At 38.7% G+C, this 26027-nt stretch overlaps 2 protein-coding genes across 5 annotated transcripts; both read left to right on the top strand.

Moving 5' to 3' along the window:
• The first annotated feature begins 1432 nt into the window (after nucleotides 1-1432).
• Nucleotides 1433-15838, top strand: c11h21orf91 (chromosome 11 C21orf91 homolog). Of its 3 annotated transcripts, none has more exons than XM_032576078.1 (5): nucleotides 1433-1560; nucleotides 2754-2917; nucleotides 11691-12191; nucleotides 12418-12480; nucleotides 13493-15838. In XM_032576078.1, exons 2-5 carry the CDS (start codon nucleotides 2764-2766, stop codon nucleotides 13663-13665), a joined length of 891 nt encoding a protein of 296 aa, XP_032431969.1. In that variant the 5' UTR covers nucleotides 1433-1560; nucleotides 2754-2763; the 3' UTR covers nucleotides 13666-15838. The 3 variants fall into 3 exon arrangements, with proteins under 3 accessions (XP_032431969.1, XP_032431966.1, XP_032431967.1); XM_032576075.1 differs by lacking the exon at nucleotides 1433-1560 and adding an exon at nucleotides 1589-2521; XM_032576076.1 differs by lacking the exon at nucleotides 1433-1560 and adding an exon at nucleotides 1595-2521 and having other exon boundaries at nucleotides 2754-2890.
• Nucleotides 15839-18984: 3146 nt separating this feature from the next.
• On the top strand, nucleotides 18985-23192 carry btg3 (B-cell translocation gene 3). Of its 2 annotated transcripts, none has more exons than XM_032577218.1 (5): nucleotides 18985-19105; nucleotides 20755-20960; nucleotides 21071-21208; nucleotides 21934-22126; nucleotides 22645-23192. In XM_032577218.1, the coding sequence occupies exons 2-5, from the start codon at nucleotides 20788-20790 to the stop codon at nucleotides 22846-22848; spliced, it is 708 nt and encodes a 235-aa protein (XP_032433109.1). In that variant the 5' UTR covers nucleotides 18985-19105; nucleotides 20755-20787; the 3' UTR covers nucleotides 22849-23192. The 2 variants fall into 2 exon arrangements, with proteins under 2 accessions (XP_032433109.1, XP_032433110.1); XM_032577219.1 differs by lacking the exon at nucleotides 18985-19105 and adding an exon at nucleotides 19137-19695.
• The last annotated feature ends 2835 nt before the right edge of the window (nucleotides 23193-26027 follow it).

Genomic DNA, 26027 nt, shown 5'->3' with positions numbered 1-26027 from the left:
ACACATTAAACAAGTTTTCTTCTAGTATTGACCTGCATTTAGTTGCATCCATCATCCTGTCAGCCCATACCAGCATTTTGTTCCTGTTCAAGAAAAGCATCCCAACAGCATGATGCTGTCACTGTGTCACAGTGGATATGTTGTGTTCAGGTGCCTTCTTCCAAGTTTGCTCTGTCTCCTACATGGCTTGTATGCAACTATTAGTTTTTCTGTCAAGAGATTCTCCCACTGATGTGAATCCCTGCAGCTCCTCCAGAGTTACCATCGGTGCATCTCTGATTAACGCTCTCCTGTTGGCTTAGGCAGAAAGTTGTATCTCGTCTTGGTTTGAACTCTTTTAACTTTCAAATAATACATTAAACAGTGTGCTGAGAAATGTTCAAAGCTTAGCCTGTGGTTTTATGACATCCTGTTTGTAACCAAAAAATGAGAAATGACTTTAAGGAAAAGTTTACAAATGTGAATTTTAAAGAAAATAGCAAGTAAACAAATAAAATTATTAATTAAGTCTCTAAAATTAGTCATGTCAACGTTAAATTGAACATATTGTGAAGACAATATTATGATTAACCGACATGTTCGTGATACTTTTCATTATTTACTATTAAACACTTTTCATGCCACAGAAGACATCCATCAGCTAAAGGACAAGTACAGTCCAGCCAACAAGCCAAATATATTATCAGCATACAAAGTATTATAACCGGAACATGAAGAGACATAAACTTCAAAATGCTGCAAAGCAATAATAACTGCGTTATCAAACGTGGTAGCATTTTAAATGTCAAAAATAATAGCTCGGGGGAAAAGTATATGTAATAATTTAAATGAATTTTTTTTTAAAAATTACTGTTCAACATTTGTTTCTGTTTAGCGTTTTGGGGGGGAGAGGGTCTTTTGTGTTGTCGCTTTCCAGACATGTTGGGTGAAAGTGATTTACAGCCGCCGTGCTACACTTAAATCACTTAATCCTTTATAATAATAACTACAGCTCTGGGTGTTTCGCGGCAGTTCCCCGCGTGCCCTGCCATGTTCCCGTGAATGTCAACAGAAAGTAGTGAAAACGAAAGATTTGTTCGATGTAAAGATATTAATATTTGATGTTGTATATTTCTAATCGAGAAATTGTTTCCCATATTTTGTGACTTGTGACTTTTGTTTTTGGTTCTTTCCAAACATGCGCGTGTTTTGGTGACGCGTGGAAGAAAATACTTGTTTAAATCGTAGGGATGCACTGGCGGCCATTTTTGTCTTTGGGCTGTTTATTTAATAAAGTTCTGCATTGGAAGAGGAACGTTTTGTGAGTGAAGGTTGGTAAATGTCATTTTGTTGTTCGGATATTTATGTTGCCGGCAAAATGTCATATATTTAAGCGTATAATTACTTTATGTCCCCTCACTCCGAAAAATGGTTCCTTCCGCTTAGAGGCTACTGAGGTTCCTGTGGCTTCCTTGGATTTACCGTGACGCGCAGTCTAGTTTAATGTGTGAGATCCCTCTGAGACCGTGAACTGCCGAGGTGTCCGCTCAAAGCTGTCCGAAAAGAGCCGTCGGTTGAGAGGTAAGTTCGCCAGACGGGTTTTATACTAGGAAATAAAACCCGTTTTTCCTCAAGCCCTTTCTGTTTAGCTCCCCAGAATAACGGTCACGAAGCAGACCTAGTGGTCGGAGGATGCGAGTGTGCTGCTAGCATAACTTCTTGTTAGCACTCGTTTATTTAACGCTCTGAGGTGTAACTAACACTTTGTGGGACTCTCGGTTCCTCTAAACTGTGAAGTGTCGGGCTTATAGTCCGTGTGCTGTTAGACATTAAAAGTATCGACCACTTGGGGTCTGGTTCTGAAGGTCATACATGTATGCGTTTCCACCGACGTGGTGGAAAGTTTATCAAATAACCGAGTCTCTTTGTTGTTATAGTGTCAGTAACCATGTCCTATGGTTTCACCTGTAATTTTGCATGCTCGGTTTAGGATACTAGGGGCTATGTTCATAATGTATTCATTATTTCGACAGCATGTTGTCAACAGAACAAAGCGAAACAGAGCTTTCGATATGACTTAAAACTGTTTCCCGGTCTGAACCGGTCTAGAAGAACCAGGGACATTATTTCTGTCATCTGTGAAGAGAAAATGGAAGCAAAAGATGTGACGCTCTGTTGAGTTAGACTGTTAAGGTGGTGCTAGAAGCTGATTTGTTTTCACGTCTAGTTTATAACAAGGGGTGCTTCAGTTGCGTTTACATTTTAATTTGGATTCAACCTCAATCAACAATTGATTACAGTAAGTGTGATTGGTTAGTCTGAGTTCAACTGAGCAGTAGTTGTTTGGGGATGCTCATTAAACACACAAATTTTAATGTCCTAACTATTCCATAACTCTCTGATTTGATGTTTATGAATGCTAACATATGAATCACACTTTTTTGTTTTTATTTTTTAGATAAAACAAACAAAGACATTGACTAGAGAGGGCTTTTTTTCATCTGTGGCTCTTCAATTTAATGGAAACCATCCTCAATGTGTCGTGAGTGCGTTCAAACTATCCATACATAATAAGATCACTCAAGATGTTGGTGCCAGGTGTGAACGGGGTCGATATTGGCGTCCTTTTTATTGTATTGCTGTGCGGAAGGCTCTGTGTCTTTGCTGCATTGTTTTGTAAATTGACACAAAGTAGAAGCAATTCTGAAAGCTGTTGACGACTTGAATTAAAAAGTTGGGGATGCTATCACCATCTTTTAACGGTTGTGTTTCAGACGAGGCGCAATGGATGAAGAGGAGCAGTTTGTGAATATCGATCTGAATGACGACAATATCTGCAGCGTCTGCAAATTAGAGACTGAAACGGGGACCCTGTCCTTCTGCCATGTCTGCTTTGAACTCAGCATCGAGGGTAAGAAACGCAACTGGAGAAGAGGAAGTGAGTTGTTTGATTGTGGAGAGCAAACAACTTTTTATATTGTGGACCCAAGAATTATTTACTCTTACAAACGAACTTGGTGGTGATAGATTATCCCTCTTCTCCCATAGGAATTAATAGTGCATTTAGCCACCGGACACCCGTTCTCAACCTTAATGATTTTAAAAGTGTGAATATGTAACAGCAGAAATGAGGTAATAAAGCCTTAGCCTGTGAAATATTAGGAAATGAATTTTTAGTCATAGCTAGATATGTCACCATAACAAGTTTTGCTTGTCCCAGAAATTATTGCGATAAAGGGTAACATTGTCATTTTGAGACCATTTTCTACTCATATAATAATGGTGCATGTACATCCTCTCAGAGAATAAAAAGAAAAAAAGTAATTTCTACAGAAAATGTATCCCTGGAATTGGAAAACATTATACATGTTCATAGTAAAGAACCAAAACAACTGAAACAACAATAATTAAAATAGATTATGAAGTCTCAGTAATCAAAATTGCATTTAAACAGATAATAATCATTCAGTTTAGACAGGGAAAACAGGCAAAAGTGGCAGGTAGTGCAAACTAACTCCTGTGTCAAATGTTGGCAGTGTTTCCCCAAAACGCCGGCTTTTCAACGATATTAAAGGGAAGCATCTCTGTAACGACTGCTGCCCAAGTGGAAATTATTGCGCTCATTTTAATTTATCACACGATTAATTGTTTTATGACTTATTGTGATAGGTGTAGTCATCGTAAAAGTTAAAAATTTTATCTTATACACATACACAGTGGACCCCCTACCTATTCACCTTTCAGTATTCGCGGATTCACCTTTTCCTGTATTTTTTTGTGGAACGCAGCATTAAATTATTCCCGGAAAATTTGCCGGTGTGTGGATCTTTTTCTAAAAACATTTGAAAGGAAATGCAGCTTGGGAAGCCGAAATACCTTGTGCAACTATTAAAATAGGCCCCTATATGCATTTTTGGAGCTGCTCCTCAAGTACTTGTGAATTTTTATATACATTCCAGATGGTTTTAGCTGCTGCAGGTCTGTAGCATTTGGAGGAATATCCAGATTAGAAGAACTCTTCCTCCAAGCCTTTCAAATTCACACTTCTTCCATTTTTATCTCCCAAAAAGATTTTCCGTAAACAAGTGTTATCCTCTCTCCATGAACAATTTATAAGTCTTATATAAGAATAAAAGCTTTTTATGACCAAAGCATTTATTATGGCAAACTGCAATGATCCCCCCTCCTGTTTGATGTGCCACTCCAGCTCAAGTGTGTGTTTGAAGGTTTTTTTCTTTTCATCTTTTAATTACTGAGTGGCCTATTTGAAGAAGAATGGGGAATCAGAAGGGGACGGGTACCCCTCATCTAGTGCTCATCTCATACATACACAAAGACTTTTTTTTTCTGTGCACAATATGAGTATCAGCTACTTGTTAGCGTGCCGTTCCAGATGCTGACAGAGTTCCCCTCATTTTCTCGTCCCGCAGCTGAAGCGGCCGCTGCGGATTTACACACGCAGCCCGTCACGGTGGAAGGAGACGGTGTGTGGGTACTAAGGAATTGTTGTTCACGGAGCAGTAAAGTGTTGTCTGTGAATGTTTGCACGCTCATTAATCATCATACCGGCGACAAGAATAGTAACCATACATACGCTAGAGAGATGCCAGCAACCTAAATAACTCAATACAAGTGAGTTATGTCAAAAGCCGGCGTGAAGAAAGAATTCATATGTCATTCGGAGTATATTAATGTTTCAGTTTCACATGGTCACACACAGTTACCTCAGCAGCTGGCAGTTATTGATGGCTGTCACTGTTATATTTTCCTGCAGTTGCACCAAGGAATCATTACGGTTTGTAGTTTTATCAAGTGAGAAACTAAAAAATCCAGCCTTTTTCCTGATCATTGAACACAGCCTTCGTAATGACCAATGACCAGTATTCAGGGGTTTTGCAGACAAGCGCATGTTTCTGATGTAGCTCTGCATTTTATTAATGAAACAAGAGGCTGCCACGTTTCTTTTGGCAACTTTTAGCATGAGTGAGTGACAACAAAGGCCGAACCGTGTGTTTGCTGATTGCTCATGTAGACTTAATGGCTTTTCTTTGCGTGTAATCGCTTGTTGAAATGGACTGCCAAGTTGGCATTGTTTTTCTCACACAGACAGATGCACTCTGTGAGAAACCCCTCCATCGCGCAACTGTTATTTCCCCAAATACATTTTTAGCAGCGTGTGTCTTCATCTGTTGCCTCATGTTGTTGGAATACAGCGGTAATGAAGTTCCCAGTACTGATGTGTGGAGTCACAGCAGGGCTTGGAATTGTAATTGCTAAATAATGAATACAGAAACATGGACTCCTCAGTGCTATTCTCTGATAATTCTGCTTCATTTCGGCGCAGAGTTAATGGATTCTGTCATGTAACAGACAGTGTTCACAGTATTCTTCGTTGTAGATTTTTAAAGATACATTTAATTATCAGTTTTGCACAGAGAAATGTATTTTCAAAAACGTTTTCTGATAAAGTTTGACAGAAAATGTTGGGTCTGCCGGGCCAATCGGTGGCGCTGTGACACTACCATAGTACAACACAGAAACACAGAACGGTGACACTGATGCCATTGTTCAATAAAAGATGTGGCTCTCATACACAGATGGAAACATGAAACTGGCGTCCTGAAATATATCCACTTTGGAACCCGATTTCAGGAATGATCCTTTCTGATTTCTTCTGCTCAGCATGTCTGATTTCCATGTGGACGCACAGCCTACACGACAAAAAACTTCTGCGGATACAGTTAGCATCTTCTCCGTGGAGTTTAAACCCTACCGGTGCCCGATTACTGATCTTTAAAAAGCCCGACATGGTGATTTGGATATTGGCCAATATAGGATTTTTTTTTTTTTGAGAAGTTTTTTTTGTGCTGATAATTATTTGAGTACTTGTGGCCACTTATAGAGCATTAAAACTGCATTCACAGGAAATTAGTTGATCTATAATGTGGATAAAATAATTAAGAGACTGTATAGTCAGAGCAGAAATCAGATGCGATATAGTGCGACACTACATGACCTTTGTATTCATTTCCGCCCACGGCCTCCTGGTCGTTGTTTGGATGTTTGCACGGAAGACAGATGTTGAGACTTGCCAAGAATGTTCGCTGCTGGCTTACTGTTTAGTCAGATTATTTGCAAGCAGTTTTAACTTTAACAATTTGTCCTCCCGAGAGTTCCAAGAATCATGAAATACATAAGCATAAAGCAAAGCTTTAACACTGTCTACATATGGAACTGATTATCAATAAGCAATCCCTTCACAGTGATGACGAAAACACTAACTTCACTAATACTTTGGGGCACAGTTTTACACAGGAAGTGAAGGCATTGTTGTATCTGAGGAAGCCCCATATGCCTATGTGTTTGCCGGTTTCTTCAAAATAGACATCACTTGGCTTGTTTCTGCGTTGCTCAACCTTTGACTTATTATTCTTTCACTTGGAGATGTTTACTTTCTTTTCTTTTACTGCTCCATCTCAGTTGGGTGCTTCACATAGCCCTGAGCATCAACACAGTCGTCTGTTGTTCAGAAGCAGAACAGTCGAAGCCAGTTTATCTGCTTGTTGTTTTTGGGGTTTTTTAACGGGAAACGCGGCGTGAACCTGAACCAACATGTAATCTAGAGCTTTTCCGACTTTGTTGGGAATTTGATATTGGCTAACCTAAACCACAAACTACCAAACTTCAGTTATTAGTAGTTGTTTATATCAGCTGATGGGTGAAAGAGAGTTAGATTCTGAACATAATCCAAGTCATAATTTGCTGTGCGGAAAGCGCATGATTCCAGGCAAAACATTTGATAGCTTATCTAGTTTTTGTAGCTTCCTGTCATGCTAAATGCAGAGCATGCATGCTGTTGTTTGACTGTTATTAGTTCAAACAAAGAAAGTATTTGTGCTAATAAATCATACAAAGCTTTGGATAAAACCCATCAGCAGACTTTCCTCTACTGGTATCCAGTGAATTAAAATAAATTTCATGCTAAAAATATAACACAAAGAGCAAACTTTGATCTGATTTTAATATAAATCCATATGGCGCTGTAAGAATACTAAATCAGATCTTCACTTCAGCTTATTATAGATAATGAAGACTCTATGCTTGGATAACATACTTATTTATTTAATAAGACCATCTGTCAGATTCCCTAAAGCCCAAGTTAACTTACTGGTACCGGGCTTGTTGGTCCCATAATTAGGCTGCTGAAGTTAGTGTGTTGTTCTTTGTTGAAAATAATGTGTGCGTGTTATTTGAGCCGTCCTTTGTATATTTTTGTCACACAACAGCATCAGCAGGGTCGTTCCTCGCATGTACCATCCTGCGTGTGTGAAATGTGTTTAGGGTAACCACAATTCTCTCCTTTCATTGGTCTTTTGGTCATCTCCGGCCGCTTGTTAAGAGCAAGGTGTCGAATTCAGCAGCATTCCTATATGTGCTTACATAATGCAGATGCAGATATTTGCTGAGACCTCGTAACACAATGAGCCTGTTTTCAGATCGAATAAACATAAAAATCCCTCAGCAGACGCCTGGTGAAACTCAGATGGTGTCGATTGTTGCAGCTCTACAGGGTCTATTGTTACGCGCTCTTATAAACAACTAATTTACCGAGGCTCAACTCTTCACCCCACCAGCTATAGAGATGCCTGGTAATTTTGCTCCCTGTTGCAGCTATATAATCGAACACAGAAGCTGTTATGACGAATGCTCCAGAGCCCTCCTGCTTACCATTATATTATGCTTTTGAATAAATAAATCCTTCAAAAAGATTTAGTCTCTGTTAACCTGGCAACTGCCAATAAACTGTCACTACTGAGTTTGGTCTTTATGTCATTAAGTCTTTTATAACAGGCTTTGGTCAGAAGGCAAAATATTTCTATCATGTAGACTCTTGAAAATCCTCTTTTGTCCGAGCAACACTTTTAATTGGAAGTTAAAGACATTTTATTTTAACACGAGCCAGTTTGAGATTGAGTAACCCCAGTAATCTTCAGGTTTCTAGACGTTTACTGTAAGCCGAACTGTGGAGGAGTTTGGTTACAGTTTAGTAAGTGTTATTTCCTGCAGTTACACTGGAAGGAAGTGTTGTGGAGTTTGCAGTGGTTGACAGGTGTTAGAACCGTTTTTCTGGAGCTCGCTGCTTTTCATATTATCTCCGAGTTGATATGGAAGCCGGCTTGCTTCTATGCTGTAGCAGCAGCTGCTGCTAACAGATTCTATTGAGCTGCAGAAAACCTCTGATGACCTCTGTCCCACTTGTTCTCACTACCAACTTTCAACCGTCCACTACTCTGAAGTGTGTCAAGGATCGGGTGTCCTACCCCAGCTCTTCCACCCAGAGCAAAACCAGATGACTGTATGTGGTTGCTGCTAGTCACACTGTATGCTAGCCTTGGTTATCGCTCTCAGGCGCAAAGCAAAATATGTGTTTGTCTCGATATGAAACATGCTTGAATAGCAGAAAAACAGCACAACAGGTTTTTATTTTATTTCCATGATCAAGTTGAAGAAATTGTAAATGACTGAATTCGGCCCTTTACACAGTGACTCATATATTCAACTAAAACCTCCTGTTTTTCTTAAGGTAATCAGATTGTTCAAAAAAGGCATTTCAAAGTGAATGTTTTGAAAACTAATGACGTGCAGGGCCACTGTGCGTTTCTTCATAAGAAACCACAATACAGTGAATATGTTTAGTATTTTTAAGTGGGGAGAAGGCTACAGTATGACAGTACTTTGATTATAATTTAACCCTTAAATTAAATGCATCAAAATGCATTCCATGCATCAAAGACGGTGCTTTTTGTTTGCTCCTTTTCATTTTGTTAAACCATTTCAGATCATTTTTTCTTATCTAAAATGCCTAAGGCTCATGATTACATTATGGAGCATAGACCAAATAGGGGTTGTCCCGATCTAATATCAATATCAGAAACTGGTCCAATATCAGCCAAAAGCAGCGACTCTATCGACATCTAGCATTTAGTCGGCCCCAGAATTTCTATCTAGTAGTGCTTGTATTCCACACACTGAGATATCTGTATTGCAGAAGTGAAAAAGTTGGGCTCCCCTAAAACCAAACTGTCTGTCTTTTAATAACTGCATCCTCAAAACTAAAGAAATGTTATGTAAGTTCAAGAAAAATACCAAGTAAAGTATCAGAGTGACCAGGTGTTTCTGTTGCTATATGAAACATAGAATAGGTCCCCCTCCCCCACTTGTTGCTGCCACTCAGTTAGCTGAAAACGCCTATGCCTGTCCTTTACCCAAACAGCTTGACTAATGAACCAGTTAATATCAACTCATTTGAGTTTTTCTACAAAGAGCAGAACAGTAAAAGTTGTAATAATTCCAGAAATTAGAACTTACTGTTAAATTTAGCCTCCTTTCAGTTTCTAATTATATATTACAGAGGATGTAAATGCAATAATCAGTGTTAAATTAGATTAGCAAGAGTGTGAATGATTGCTGCTTTTCTATTTTGAAATTGCAATTAGAGCCTATTAAAATATAGTTTTAAATCTTTGTGTGAAGACTTTGAAACTGTAATATTTAAGCTTTAAGAATAGGAGTGGGAATTTGGGCCTTTTTTTTCTTATAGACTTTGCTCGTTCAGTTCTTGCTTGACTAATCCAAGTACTGTAGAATAATTAACTCGGCTCGCAGCCACAGCTGCCTTCAGACTGAAACAGATCAATAACACCAGCTGTTTACATTTCAGAGGTTTCTGTCAGACTTAACCAAGCATGTTTTCCATCTTTCTCTTCTGGCAAGTCTGACTCCTCCCTCAAGAGAGCAGAGAAAAGAAACCCCAAGCGTATTGGTCCGTGGTGTGTATTATCGCCACTTGTCACAGCTCAACAATGTTGACTTCACCTCCACTGAATAGTCTGTGTGTGTTTGTGCTTAATGTGTGCGCCCATGAAAGGCAGCAATGCTAAGCTGCTTAGGGTGAGTGAGGTCTTTGGCTGGCTGCACACAGCCCTGGTTTTGGGCCAATGTTTTTTTCTATGTTGTTATGATTTTCTGTTACGAAGCTAGTGGTAGGAAATGTGCTTCAGTGACTGATCAGCTTAGTATCGCTGTTTGACTGAAAGCTTTTGCAGCCGTTATTATAGGTCCTTTGACCAGAGTTGCAACCAACTTGGATTACGTAATGTGGTTTCCTCACAAGGCTAATCCACAGAATAAAAATCTGTCTTTCAAGGCACTCTGGGCCAAGCACAAATATACAGAAGCTAAGAATAGATTCCCAAACACACGGTTGTGTAATGGTCTAAAACTCTGCTGTGGAAGAGAGCTATTAAAGCTAACGGTCCAAACTAAAACCACATTTTGAATCTATTTGCAAGTACTTAAAAACTACTTAAGGAAATTAAGGAGAAAATGAAACATTTACTGTCTGGTTTTAGACCTTCTAGCTAGTTATTACTAGAGTTGGACCAATTCCCTTCTTTTCACTTTCGATATGATACAGATATCAGATCGTCTGATACTGATCGGTATCAGACGATCAGTATCGTCTGATACCGATCCGATACAGAAGAAAAGTGCTGAATTTTTCTACAATTTTTTAAATATCAGGACTGACACAGATATTAATATCGGATCGGTGCATCACTATTTATTACTAGAAAATAGGTTCCTGAACACTATAAAAACGATTGGTTAGTTTCAAGACCCCTGAGCTTGGACTACAGTTGCTCCAGTTTTAAATGCAACATTTAAACTGCAAGCAAGAGGAGAAACATGAATGTAATTGCATGTAATTTTACTTATGATGTCTGCATTTCCTAAGACGGTCCAGAAAGGAAACTATTTCCTTTCTGGACCGTCTAATCCTTGGCAGCTCTAGCTGGTGGAGACAGATGACCAGGAGAGACTTGATCCTAATTTGCTTAATCTAGTTTGACACTTCTTTATGGGTGTTTTGGAGACACTTTACTATTAATGAAACAGTACATTAAAACATCAAGGGACATTTCTACACTGTATCTGGTGGCAGATACTCATGTTTTGACCTGTTTGGGGTGTAATTTTGAATGGTGCTGTGCTCCAGTTTTGATTGTATTTTGTTTTGTGGTGCAAAAGCGGCCATGGTCATTTGAAGTGCAAGCTAAGCGTGCCGCTGTGATCTCCTGTAACAGTTTAAAGATCAGTGACTAATCTCCTCAAGTTGCGCTACATCATGTACCTCTACCTGCTGAGAAATGTAGGCCATGCAAAGAAAGCCACCACTCAGTCTGCTGTTCGTCACACACTCCTCTCTGTAGATTCAAACACACACACAAGTGATTTTCACCTTCAACTTCCCTTGGTTTATAAAGGCGACCCATTTTACTTCCAGGTTGTTTTACAGGTGCTCTGTCTGAGGGATGTAGGACTTCATTGGGGTATTTATTGGATAAATTTAAATTTTTTTTTTTTCCCCAGAACTATTGGGAGCCAATTGTTTGGCCCTGATTTCCTTAATCTTCAGAGATTTGTAATTGGACTATACTTGAATGAGAAACTGATCGTATACACAAATCTTATCTACCTCCTCAAAGGTCTAAAAATTATTAATTGTGTGCGGTTATCAACACACAGTTTAGATTTTTAGACACATTTTAAGAGTTATAAACCATAAATCTGTAGGAAAACCCTATTATTTATTTATTTTTTTTAGCTGTGGCGCTAACTCTCTTTGTTTTTGTCCGTTTCTAACGCAGGCGTCTCCTCAGCCTCCTTGTTGCACTCAAAGTCGCTGCGTGGCCACAGAGACTGCTTTGAGAAATGCCACCTCATTGCCAATCAGAAGCTGTCCCATTCCAAGGTCTCCAGAAGTGCCTATGAGGGTATGAAGCTGGCCCTCAGCCAGAAGCTGAACCGCATCATCCAGTTTGCCCAGAACAAAGACTCGCTCTCCTCCAGCGGCTGCACCAGACGGGGAGCAAAGCTCCTTTGTTACAGCCAGCAGGGCGAGCGCAAGCTGCTGCCCCAGTCTGACGCCCAGGTGCCCCGCTACGCCCCCTGCTGGGACAGGGCCAGGGCAACTGGGCTGCCGGCGTACGCAGCAGGGATGCTGGAGAGTCAAACAACCGAGGAGGTGGAGCTGCTGCGCGAGTCGCAGGCCGACAGTTGGAGCAGGGACGGACGGAAGGATCTGCACAGCTGGAAGCAGTCATCAGGACAGAAGCGGCACAGAAACCAGGGGCACAGCAGAGACGAATGTACGCTATAATAATTCCCTTTTTTGTAGTAGTTAGTGTGGATTTTCAATCTTTTATTTCTTTGTTATTAAGTCAGAATAGAATATTTGTAGGAGGTATGGTAGAAGAAATTAAATGTTTTTTCCCCCATCTTTGCATCTCATTCCACCTTGCATAATTCTTTCTGTACAAGAATTTAATATGATATGTTCCTCTAATAATAATAAACCAATGTGTTCTCTTTCAGTGACTAAAATGAGTGTGGATGAGCTCCATCAGCTGAACAGCCAACTGCTGAAGCAGATTGAAAGTAAGTATTAGTTTCCTATCAACATACTGGGATTCTTTTAGCTGTCCAATATTCAGATTTTAATATTATTTAAATTAATCCGGAGTATTCAGAGTTAATCTTCATTTCAGGACTGACACATATTCTAAAACTGAATATTGGACCATTTTATATAATTGAAAACTAGGGCCAGACGAAGAACAAGAATAAAGTTAGAATATTACCAGAAAAAAAGACACAAAAACACCAAAAGAAAGTCATAAAAGTGGTTTTAATGAGATCAAGATCTGACATGACCAGCTCTAGTCTGTGATGTTTTTTTCTTCTACAAAATATATGCAGAAGCTTGGAAAATTGTTTCCAGTTATTCTAATAATAATTTAGAATAATTTAAATGTGTTAAAAGATTGTTTTTTCTTCTTATTTGTTAAACTGATACCAAAGTAACTTCACAAGATGCTCAACATTCCTCAGTTTAATATTTTATTGTTTTTCATGTTGGAGTTCTCATAAAGTTACTGCTTCATTCAACTAATGTTACGACTTTATTCTGGTAAAATTATTCACGTAGAATTACTACTTTTTTCCCCCTTGTATTATTGCGACTTTATTCCAATGCTATGACTTTTTATCTTAATATTACGAATTTATTCTCGTAACACTGACTTTATTTTTGTGATATGACTTAATTCTTGTAATTTTTTTTTCTCATAATTTTTGTTTATTTCTTCCTTTGCTTGGCCGTAATGCTAAATTGTAATTTTCAGCCTGGAATTTTTTATTTTTTTCTAAAAGAAAGTAAACAAATATGTAACTTTGAAGAGATGAGGGTTAATTAACTGATTTACTTCAGCTGTGGTATTCCAAAAGTCAGATCTGATAAGGAGCAGAACTTAGCGAAGCCTCTCCATTTTAGTTCGTGAGGAAACATCGTTGAAGTCGTCACTTTTTTTTTGTTTGTTTGCTCACGTTGCTTGAAGTTCTTAGAGAGATTTAATTGTTTCATACGTCTGTGTGCTGCCTGTCTCCACAGAGGTCTTTGAGGAGCTGACAGCCGCCGTGCAGGAGAAGGACGCCTTGGCGTCAGAGCTGCACGTCCGTCACGTCGCCATCGAGCAGCTCTTTAAAAACTGCACCAAACTGCCCTGGCTGCACATCAGCAGGGCCGGCGTGAAGGCCAGCACCAGCGGAGCCGCCGTGGAATGAAGGGCTGGAAGACGGCAGCAGCCCCAAAGGTGGACTCTCTGAAGATGATGATGATGATGATGATGAAGTGGACTGCCTCAGCATTGAGGAAGCGTCTGGATTCCACTAGACATTTACACTATGCCGCCAATGGGCCACCGGCTCTGCATCCGCACAAGTTATCAAGGGCTCGGTTGTTTTGCGGGCGCAGAAACGATGCGAGAGTTTTCAGTGCTTGGCTTGTTGCGGCTTGAATTGCAGCCTGCTGATTACCCAGGATGCATGTTGAGAACAGCGAGTTCCAGCGTAGAACTGGAAGGGAACATCTGTGTTTTAACGTGCCGCACATTCTTAAGGAAAAACGTTTTTTGTTTGAATTGACTTAATATTTGCTGGTGATTTTCTTTTACTGTGAGTTTTATTTTGTACGCTGTTCGATAATTAATCAATTTCATTGTGCTCGACACGATTTTACCTTCGTTCTCTCGAACAAAGTAGCTACGGACATTCAGTTTTTTAGTATTTCTTCAATTCGTTTTCAGTTAAGATATGAGAATCAGTATTTTGATCTTTGGAAAATGAAAGTATTCTATTCAGTCAAGCTTCCTAGCTGCACAATAATTACCTAAAACAGGTAATGAAATGGGATGTGAGATTGTCCTGAAACTGCTCTGTTTGGATATGAAAACTGACTGTCTGACATCAGCAAACCACTGCTTGTCCATTCATATTTCTTTATAGTTAAGTACTATCATAAATTATGGAGAAAAAATGGTCATAAAATAATCTAATAGTTACTTTCTGAAAGCTTTATTTTCTACCATATGTCCATTTATCGTCACTCTGGTCCTTGTTTGGGTCAGATGATTATGGTCCTAGATCTAAGCAGAAGTAATTTAAAAATGACTTATAGTCAACCTTGAGGAAATTAGTTATTATGAGTAACTTTACACCTAAAAGTACTCCAAAAGATTCCAAAAGCATCAAATCTCCACCGATTCGGAGTTTGGGAACGACGTACATACTAGACTTCTGTTAATTTGGTTTCTAATTATGTTTTAATCATGACTTTTTACACTCTGTTGCCTAAGGAGACGTGTTATATGAAACTTCCCCTCAGTCTGTGTCCAGTCTGTTACTTCTGGTGTAGTTTCCCATTACATATAAAGCAGTGTGATGTCTATCGTGTAGCTATCAAGCACAAAGCACCATGGATGGTTATACACTTATTCAAAAAACCTGGAGCTTCTGAAAAGCAAATCCAGTTGCAATACCAAAGTCTGTTCTGCATTTTATTTCTAAAAAAAAATAGAAGAAATAAAACACCATATGATGATGATGCAACACCAAACAGATTTGATTACCCATGTGACTTATCCTTACTTGTTTTCATGTGTTCAGGGTGTACTTTATTGATTCGTTCTCAAGTTGCTTTCTTTCTCTCCTGTTTAAATGTGTCGGAGCAAAGTGTCCACATAGCAATACAAACAGGGCAGTTTGGTCTTCAGTGCCTGTGGATGTCCCTAACATTTAAACAAAGGAAGACAAAGGTATACGAATCCTATGCAAGCTACAGACTAAAATACATACGGCCTTATCGAGAGAGTATTGGTTTGACTTTTCTTCAGAGGGCGAGGTCGCCGATTTTAAGTTTCTAAGCTTGATGTGTAGAAAAACTAAGCTTTATGTGTATTTTGCTCTCTTTGTAAGAGATTAGATGTTTTTGACCCTTTTTAGGGTCTAAAGAAAAGGTTTTAGCTCAGTTTTAAGCTCTTTTTTTTCATGGGTTTTATTTTAGACGGTTATTTGCTGTCTACTTGAGTGCGTTTTTGTTTGTTTTTTGTTTTTTTAGCCTTTAAAATTTTTTTTTGTACATTTGTTTTTGGAGTTGCTTTGGTGTGCTGTTAGAACATGTCTGGGCCTTTCTTCCTACTCTGTGGGAGAACCAGTCTCATCTTACTGTGGTTCCATTATCTCCAACTGATCATGGAGGTATATATGTTACACTTCTACATTAGTTGTAGCCTGACTGTTCTTTTCCTTACATTTTTTGAATTTGTTTTTGTTCATGGCTGAATCTGTCTTTGATGTATTTGCATTATATTTATTGTGTGTGGAAATAATTTGTTTTTTGAATTGTGCTTAAATGACTTGTTTTTCCAATAAAAATAAAATTGCAGGTATTTTTACATTATCTGACGTGCTGATTTTTTTATACCAATTACAAACTTTTTTTAAAAAAAAAGTAGTGCATTTAAAGTATTCACACCCAATTTGCCTCATTTTGTCATGTTACATCCTCAGATTTCAATGTCATTGATCAGGATTTTTAAATAATTGTGAAAAGGAAGGAAAGGGAAAATATGTCCTACAAATGTGAGTTCTGAAAAGCTTGCTGTGTACTTTTATTCCCACAATAAGACAATACTTTGTGAAACCACAGCTACTTTTTGCTGCAATTACAGTCCAGCTTTACATATCTAAAGACTGAAATGTTGACAAATTCTTATTTGCAATTTAGTCTTAATAGTATCTGTGAATGTTGCTCTTTTTTCCCCCTCCCCATTCTTGAAAGATATAATCCAGATCATTTCATCTCTGTATGTTTCATCCCATTTGTGGATGAAAAGCTGAAACTCTTCCCCAGTTTGCAGTCTTCTACAGCCTCTAGCAATTTTTTTCCCCCCTCCATTATTTAACTTCATTCTGCTCCCCATAAACTCAGGCTAACTTTCCTGTCCCGGCTGAAGAAAATTGCATTATAGTTTAGGAAGGATGTATCTTGGACAAATGAAAGCAAAAGTCGAGGTCACATTAAAACAGTTTTTAACAACAGACCAGTTTTTATTAGCAAACCCTTAGAATATAAAGAAGGGATCTATACATAGTATGTATGGAAATGTCTATGATCATGTTTCTACAGATAATCCAGAGTATTTTCCAAACTCACAACAATGAAGCAAGTGATCTCTATGAGGTGAAGATTATGTTGTTTTTTTTTGTATGGCCAAATCACTGGTTGCTTGCACAAAGCACATCTTGGTGTCCCAATATTTCACTCTGTGGCGCGACACTGCCCCCTGCAGTTACACGTGCGACGTGATACTGTTATCTTCATATTTACTGAACCAGAACAGGCCCGGATGCTGTCAGACCCCGAGTCCTACAGGCTTGTGCAGAGCAGCTCTGTGGGAGTCTTAACCTGACTCAGGAGAAGGTTCCACTGAAAAGAAAACTACAGACTGTCCTACATCGAATGTCTTTAGTCAGGCTTCGTCAGATACACTGTAATACAGGAGAGCCTTCCTGTATTACCCCTCATGGGATAAACACATCGCATGAGGGGTATGTGTTAAACACATAAAGAGCTCACTTTCTAAGTTAACCTGAAGAAACGTTATACAAAATTCTGAAATTATATTCAATTTAATAATAAAGAGGCATGCTCACAAATACGCTTATAAAAAATGTCTATACTCCAGTTTTTGGTTTATGTATTCATCTACAGTCAGTTTAATAGATGAACTCTCACCTTGCCCAGACATTTATAGCTTTGTGTTCAGCACAACGACGGGATTTGGCACCTTCGTTCGTCCCACACAGAAACAGATCTACCAGGTGTGTAACGCCGGAATGAAATGAAATTTTATTTTCCGGTTAGTCCGTAAAGCTACGCATCTAAAGCACAGCCGCCCGCAGTGTTCAGTTTATCTGCTCACCTGTATAAATGATCCCGCCGTGCTCGTCCCCGCCGTTCGCTCTGAACCAGCAGCTCCCGGAGGAGAAAGGCTGCCGTACTCCTAGCATGCTCCCGTCATTTTAAGGATGCTCATTGGTCCCTCCAAAAACGACAAAAACCAGGACATTATCATGAATCAATAAAATCCTCCCAGGCCGAACTTGAAAATCGGACCTTATGCTGCTAACACTTAGCTTTCGTCAACAACTCAGGCGGGAGTGAGGGCGCTGCGCATTGCAAGTAAGGACCCGGCCAGAACATGGTGCATTAAATAATAAAATATAACTTAACAAAGCTTCCAGGCAGATAAATTTTCCTTGAGGAATTTTAATAATCGAGGTACTCGAAACACTCGAGGAATCATTTCATCCCTAATCCTATCTCAATACGGCAGCTAAAAGTGCAGTACTATGATTTTTAATTCATTGTTAAAGTTAAATTGTGAAGGTTAAAAAAAAATCACCACTGAGTATTAACAAAAGACATTTATTTAGTATAATTTCTTTTGTTCCCCTCTTGTCCCCCATCTAGAACCGCCCCTGGGCTGCAGGTCTGTGTCTGGTTAATTTTTGGTTACCATGTTTTTTCTTCATTGATAGGAAGTCAGGCTATCCAAACTGGTAAACCACGTTAATAAAATAATGTATTCATAAAATATATAAACATTTCTGAATAAAACACACAGAAAGTCTTCACAAACTTTTTTAATGTTGGAAATATGTATGTACTGTTAATCTATTAGCATGATTTGTTCTGGCCATATTATTTCTCTAATGCTATTACATATTAAATAAAGTATCAACGAAACTCAACGTTCTAAGCAAATAATCAAACCAATATAGTCTACTAGAAGCTCAATAAAAAACTGATCCATCATAAAAAGTTCTGTACCATATCAGCCTCAGGAGATGATTGAGGATGAAGAGACTCTGGTGTCTGGTTCTTTAGGTTCTGACGGATCTGCTCTTCCTCTCCTGGTCCATTCTGTCTATCATACAGCAGCACACTGCGCCACGGCGGACACTTTTTTGTCCATCGATGGACACATTATCCATCCTCACTGACATTGTTCAGCCTGGAATGTGCGTCTTCCTCCTCACGTCTGTATTTTTGCCAGTTTTTGCTTCTAAGTACGGTGGAGTATCGGGTGGTAATTTAAAAAAGACGCGGGTTGATAGCAGCTCGCCGGGCTGCGTAGTGCCCGTCTCTAGGCAACCGTGACAGCAGCGTCGGTCCCTAGCGTTGTGGGGGTCCTGTTTAGCTCCCGCCACGACAATTTAGCTGACCTTAATATTTCCTGTGTTTTATTTTGGTCATTATTGTTACATTTAGTGTTGATATGTGTGTGACAGGCGTGTCTATCGGTCAATTATATATCAGTTCAATACGAGAGGTGACATTTAACGGTATTTTACGGAGGGGTGGTAATCCTATTCAGGGGTGGGCTAGAATCGCCACTGGGTATCGCAACGTTACACCCGTGATTGCAACCCACATAGCTAACGATATGAGTCACAAAAATTACTCATCCATTGATAGGCATATATTCGACCAATGAATGCGATACAGAGCTCAATTTTAACCAATGAGAAAATGAGTAGGCGGGGCTGAAACTGTAATGGGCGGAGTCACCATGGAGAGTCAAGAGTTTTCCGTTACCCACACACTTCTGACCATTCATTTTTAGTCCATGCTGCGAGGCACGTCGTTGATATATATAAGGTAACCTGTGTTCAAACGTTTGGGTGCTATGGTTTAATAAGAATGGGACCGTGTTGTTTTTCTGTTACATTGTGCTGTTGTATTTTTCCTCTGTAGCCGTGGCAACTTACGTGGGCTGTTAGCAAGATGTCAGCCATACATAATTACCATAGCGTGGTAATTATGTAGCTTGTGCTTGGTTTCGATTATAACAAGAGAGTAATTGTTTTCTATACGCACAAGGGACTTGGAATTACAACTAAAAGGCTTACATCGACTCCTTTTTAGTTTTGAGTTCATTTATGAGCGAAGCGAGCCAGCTGTTTCGTCCGCAGCCGTTAGCTTCAGCTAGCCTCGGTTAGCTTTGTTATGGAGCGTGCTGTGCGGGAACAAACGGAACTTCTGCGTCACAGCCCGCCTTTCCAGGACCTATTTAATCAACAGACCGTTAAACTAGAGCGGGTCTATCTCCTCGTAGCTTTTAAAAGTAACCTTTCACCTTTTGTGATGCTTTTCCCTCATTGTGTTGGAGTTTGTAGTAAGCGGCATACACCCGAACGTGAAAAAACAAAACAGTGTAACGGAAGCGCTAAGAGTGGACAGTAACAAGGGTAGTAAACTTTTCTTCAGTTTTCACTGAGCTTCCAAATGTTTTCTCTCAAAAGCTTTAAATCGGTAGTTTGTAAAAAAAAAAAAAAAAAAAAAATGAAGAAATTCAACAGTTTTATCGACCTTTTATTTCAGACACTGGTCCAGTAGTATGCAGTAAAGTTATGTAAGATATAGTAAACATCAGAGGATAAACTATCGAATGCAATCTGTGTAAACTTAACATAGAAATGCAGCGATCATAACCATCATTCCATGTTGTTTTTTTTGTTTGTTTGGTTTTTTTTTTTTTTTTTTTTAGAAATTATGAAAATACCAGTCAATAAAATAGCATGCATTTTACATTCTCCTAAGGCTTCTAATTTCACCCTGATTATTTAGAATGTTGACTTTACCGTAATTACACCACCAGTGAGCTCCATAAAACAAAAGCCAGGCATCTGCATGGGCCAATTTGCCATCTGTGCACACGTAAACTTTACATTTCCAGATGGCAGATTTGCTTGCATGTGTAACTTGGAGAAATGTTTACAAACACTAGAATGATTTTTGGTGTGGCCTCGGTATTTTATATTCATGTTTTTCATTTTTAGCAAACCTGTTTATCTGGGAGGGGGGACAGAAGACCTTCACTTGACATTTTGTCTGTTAAATTAAAAGAAATCGGAAAATTTGATAGCTCATAAAATTGTTGTATTCTATATTTTTTATGGACTTTTGATTTCCTTTTGGACAGGTGAGTATTGTGTTGTAGGGGTGCACCGATTGCAGTATTCTGACTGATCACCGATCTGTAAAAGTGCAGATTACAATTTTTTTTTTCCTGAAAAGTCTGTAAATATAGTGACTAAGTTGGCAACAGTGGGGTCTGGCTCTCACAGAAGAGCATACCAGGACAGTGGCTGATTTTCAGACCTTTGCTGAAGTAGATAAGTTCAGTTCACATGCAAGTACCAAACTGATTATGTTATGTAGGCTAGTAATTTGACTAAAGAAACATTTAAAGACATAAGCCACTTTTCTAGTTCCGTGAGACTCATTCAATTCCAATTTTTTTGCAGAAGCTCATGAGCCGTAATGACCAGACGTGAAACATGATGCGTGAGATAGCAGCAGTGGTTTTCTTTCTTAAGAGACTCGTGAAGAAAGGGGAGAAGCTGGAATCTGACAAGATTGAGTTGTTTATCGAGAGGCTGGCTGTTGCACTACACGAGAAGTTTAAGGGTCACTGGTACCCTGAAAGCCCCAGCAAAGGCCAGGCATACAGGTACTGATGATATTTAACAGCACTGACAGTTGAATAAGTCTGTACTGAGAATAAGCTTTTAGTTGTTAAACAAAACATGATTTTGTTTCCTTTTTTGGGTGATTTTTCAGGTGCATCCGAATAAATAGATTCAATAGGCAGGATCCGGATCTCCTTCGGGCTTGCCGGGAGAGTGGCATAAAATATAGTGACCTGGTACTTCCTCGTGAGCTCACACTGTGGGTGGATCCTGGAGAGGTTTGTTGCAGGTGAGACTTGGTCAACCTTTCTTCTTTTTTTTGTTCTTTTTTGTTTCTGCCAGAGGTTTTACAGGGTGGTTAATATTACAAAAGTGATACAATTTTCCTCTAATTAATATAACAAAAAGGAATTGCCATACCTTCTTGATGCAACTAATAATTATTTTAATAATTGATTAATCTGTCTATTATTCAGTTAACAGGAGAAAGAAAGGCATATTCTGCTATTTTTTGCATTTAACTATTTGAGCCTTTTTTATTCAACATTAGAAACATCTTAAAAGATGCAAATAAATAAATAATGTAATTCCTTATTTAAATAAGAAAATAAATATTGCCTAAAATATAATAAATTTACCTACTCAATAAATCTGAACTGAGTGAATTAAAAGTATTTACCACCTGAGGAATTTGGCAAAAACATATTTACAGACAACATTGTTTTTATCTTACATGCAGTATGTGCATTTTTTTGTACAGCTTTGGCCTAATTACTGTTCTGAAAATGTTGTCTTGCATACTCTGTATGCTCCAGTTAACAATTAGCAGATTACTAAATTTGTTTACGATTATTTCAATAATCGATTAATCATCTCAACCCTAGATAAGATTTTTTTTTTGTGCAAAGATTCATTCAAAATAAACAAATATGTCCAGCATAGAGGTCTAGACGCTTTTCTTCTCCAACAGAATGGTCTGTAGTTGCTGTTTTCCTTATTTTCTCCATTTGCCAGGTATGGAGAGCAAAATCCTTGCTTCTCAGTCGCCACTTTCAGGAGTGATGATGAGGATGATAAAGATGTTGCAAAGAAGGTGACCAGCGCACTGGAGAGAGTGACATCAGACTACCATTCAGGTTCTTCTTCTGACGAGGAAAGCACCCGTAGTTCCCCCCTCACTGTCCCAAACAGCCGATGGACCCACCAGGTACTGTGCTCTATGCTAACCTGTGTAGGATCTTGTAATCCGGGCCTGGTTCTTTTCATGTACACAGTTTCACTGAGAAACAGTGGTAAAAACACATATAAAGGGTTGATAGAGCAATGTGATGGCTTCCTGGAAGTGGAGTTTCAGAAAGAGGAGTTTTTAAAGAGAGAGTGGTCCAATTTCAAGGCATTAAATTCTGAAATTGCATTTCTTTTTTGAAATATATAGCATTTTCATAATTGAAGGTAGCATATTTACCTGATTGTGATATAAAATGGCACTATGTTGCAAGAAAACATAATGCTGCCCCTCTAATTTCTTTTTAAGGGCACTTTGTCTTTTGTGTATTTTGAGTTCCCAATAGTTGCACAGCGAGAACTCGTGTGTAGTTTGAACCAGAAATGTAATAAAACGTTACCATTTTTGCTTGACGATTGTGATGCTCCGTTGTTTTTGTTCAGCGAACCAGAAGTAAAGCATCAGCGATCAGCTTCTGATGACCTTTCCTCTCTTTTTAGACCATGAATCCTGGAGCTCCTTCTTGGCACCCCAAAAATATGGTGCCAGGGAAGGGTCACACCCTTCCACGGCCTCACTACGGCTACAGGCCTCGCGACAGAGCTTCCCACACGTTGAGGAGTAACGTTTGGATCCCTCCTGTCTACAGAGCGGGCCCCGAATACTGGGACACGCACCAAAACGTAGCACATAGTTACAGTTAGGGACCACGGTGCTTGTTGTTCACACTGGACATTAAACCTAGAAAAAACTTTGACTGAGATTTTTTTTTAAACAAAACATTAATTTTTATAACACAAATATTGTTTTTCAGTCTTTTTGCACTTTAGATGTTTTTGTTATAGTTGGAATAACTTGTTTGAAATTAGGCAATAGAATTGGAATACTACATGTGTAATTTTGTGAAGTACTGTATTTTTACTACAGGAGACGTTCATGTATGCAGCTTAATGTCCTTTGTGATGAAATGTTTTATTTATTAAGCAAAGATTTTCATATGTGTAGGCTTAATGTTATAAACTTTTATTAAACATTTCCAAGCATCACACCTTGTTTATTCCTCTGCTGTTTTGTTTAAAAAACATATAGGTACATAAAAAGAAATTAGAATGTTTTCAGTAAGTTTAGTTTTTGTCAGAAAGTGAAGTTCAATTATATTGATTCATGATAGAGTGAAATATTTCAAGACTTTTATTTACATGCTACATGTTTTCTTTTGACAACAATGGCTAACAGGTAGCCCCAAAATTAGTGTTAAAGAAAATGACCTATAATTTTTTTAAAAGCCCGACACTTTAAATAGAAATTTCAGGCTGCTATAAAATATTGCATGTTCAGCACTCAGTACTTGACTGGGGTTCCTTTTTGCAATGCAAGGTAACATGGCGATCCGGTCAGTTTGCTGGGCAATCAAGCACAGTAACAATGAACCAGCTTTTGGTATCTTAGGCAGTTTGTTCCGGTACCAAGTCCTGCATGAAGATCGAAACCTTTCCATAGAAATGAGTACGAGGTGCTCTAAAACTTCCGGTGTCGATGGTTGTGCTGACTGAGGTTTTAAAAAAGTACAGTGGATGAACACCAGAAGACACAACACCCCAAACAATCACTGACTGGAAACTGCAAGCAACGTGTATTCTGTGCCTCTGTGATTTCCCCCCAGATGTTAATTTACCAATTAAATGCAAGGTTTACTTTCATATAAACAGGCTTTGCACCAACAAGCCACAGTTTCAGTACATGTTCTTTTCCGAAGATATGTTTGTTCTGAGTCTTCTAAAGGAAAATAAATATTGAATTTATCTTGGTGGGAATTTAAAATAATAAATATTACCAACATATGCCTTAACATCTGGCTGCAACACTAAAACTGCTCAGAAGATGATTTAAAGTAGACAACCTGATATGTTTTTGTTTGCTATCTATAAAGCTGTTTTTGTTGTTGGTTTTAATCCTTTTAACGCCATCAAATAAATTAGAACATATGTTCTGAGCAGGTATTAAAAAATGTTCATTAAGATCACATTTCTGAGTTAATGGTTTTTTTTCCATTGGTCTGATGTGATCTAACCGTCAATATATTTTAATTAGCTGTAAGCAGAAAATTGTAATTGACGAAGATAAAAGCTTGATAACATCAGTTTGTGTGTACTGTTTCACTTGGTGAGTTAAGTCACTGAGAAATATCGGTATATGAGTTTGAAACAAAATGGAGACCAACCTCCTTAATAAACAGCCAAATTTCCATTCAATTTTGCCTAGAACCATAAGTTGTGGCTCAGACATCACTTTCAACTATATCAAACACATATGGCACAGCAATATTTTCTTGCAGTGCATTCAACGTTGATACTGCAAGGAGTTGCCTATTTCTACTGACTGGAACAGGAATAGGCACCCCCTATTTTTCTGTCCTTACTGCCTCTTCTGACCATGAAAGTCATATTGCCCATATTAAAAACTATCTGTGTAGCTTTAATTATGCATACTTTATTTCAAATGCCAAAAGGACATGTACATTGATGAATATCAACAGGCCCATGCACATATAGACACTAGATGATGCTAGAAAACCCTCCATTTTCCCCTGGATGAAAAAGTGCCCTTCTGAAATCTTTTTTTTTTTTTTTTTTACAGTGCAGTGTGTGTGGCTCTTACAGTGTAGTCAGGTTTCATGTGCCACACAAGATGCCCTATTTTTATTCTCAAGCACCTGGCCCCCACAATGTATGCGCACACCATTGAATATCAATAAGAAATGCATATATGTAAGTATTCTTTTGTTACTAAGGCAGCTAATTTTCATCTGCAGTCCCTCAGCCGAGAACATATAACAAGTACCAATTATTACAGAAAAAAAACAACAGCCACATGATATAGTAATATAAGATCTGTTGCATAAAGAGCCTAGAGCAAAATGCATTTGCTATGTGCAAGATGAAAATTCCACAAATGTTAGCTTTCCAGATTAAGAAAAGACAAAAAAAAGAAGGGCCTGGACAGGATGAAAACTTCATTACAGTCTGTGCATGCTCGCACATGTATACAAAAACTACTGTATTGCACATGCAGATTTGGACTGTGACAATTCACTTCCAATTTCAGAGGTCTAAAGAGAATTCTTTGGCCTTCATTGTTTTGTTTTATTCAATGTCAGCCGTGAAACCCTGTACCATCCCAGATGTGCATTCTACTAAATTTACATTGGGTGGGCTGAAATCAGTTTATTTCAAGGATGATCAGTGGAAATCAGATGTACCTGAGCTCAAGTCTCAGTTAAGAAAGGCTGCAAAACGTATAATGTTTATCTTTTAATTGATCAAAAAAATCTGAAAATAAGTTTTTACTTTGTCATTAAGGGCTGTTTGATATCACATTTGAATCCTTTCTAACAACCCTGTAATGCAACAAAAGGAGGAAGAAGGAAGCAAAGGCTGCGAGTATTTTCTGGTAGCACTGCTAGTCCTGTTGAAAGTTCCCCTGCCACGGACTCCAATTCTGTTTTATAAGTAACTTTTTTAAGATGGGTTTGGAATGTGTCACCTCTTTTCCCGTATGTCCAGCCATCCAAAAACATTGTGAATTATTTTCGATCTGAATCTTAGAACCACTGCGTGTATTAAGAGCGTTAAATCCATCAAATTGATAAGATAATTACTTAAAACAAAGCTCTGTTCTGATACAATGTATTTCTCGACGATAGATTAAAAAAACAAAAAACAACATTGAACAAAAAACAGCACCGAGGACGAACGTATTTACACAACCGTGTCCGTTCTCCTTCTCGCCAGCAGGGGGCGTCCCTGAACCGTCTATGCGCGCGTCCTCTGGGTGTCACGTGACAGCCCGCGGCGCGCTCCGCTGTGCACCTGCAACGAAGAGC

Source organism: Xiphophorus hellerii, chromosome 11 (assembly GCF_003331165.1).
Source record: "Xiphophorus hellerii strain 12219 chromosome 11, Xiphophorus_hellerii-4.1, whole genome shotgun sequence".
Lineage (NCBI taxonomy): Eukaryota > Metazoa > Chordata > Actinopteri > Cyprinodontiformes > Poeciliidae > Xiphophorus > Xiphophorus hellerii.
This window is presented reverse-complemented; position numbering and strand designations above follow the sequence as displayed.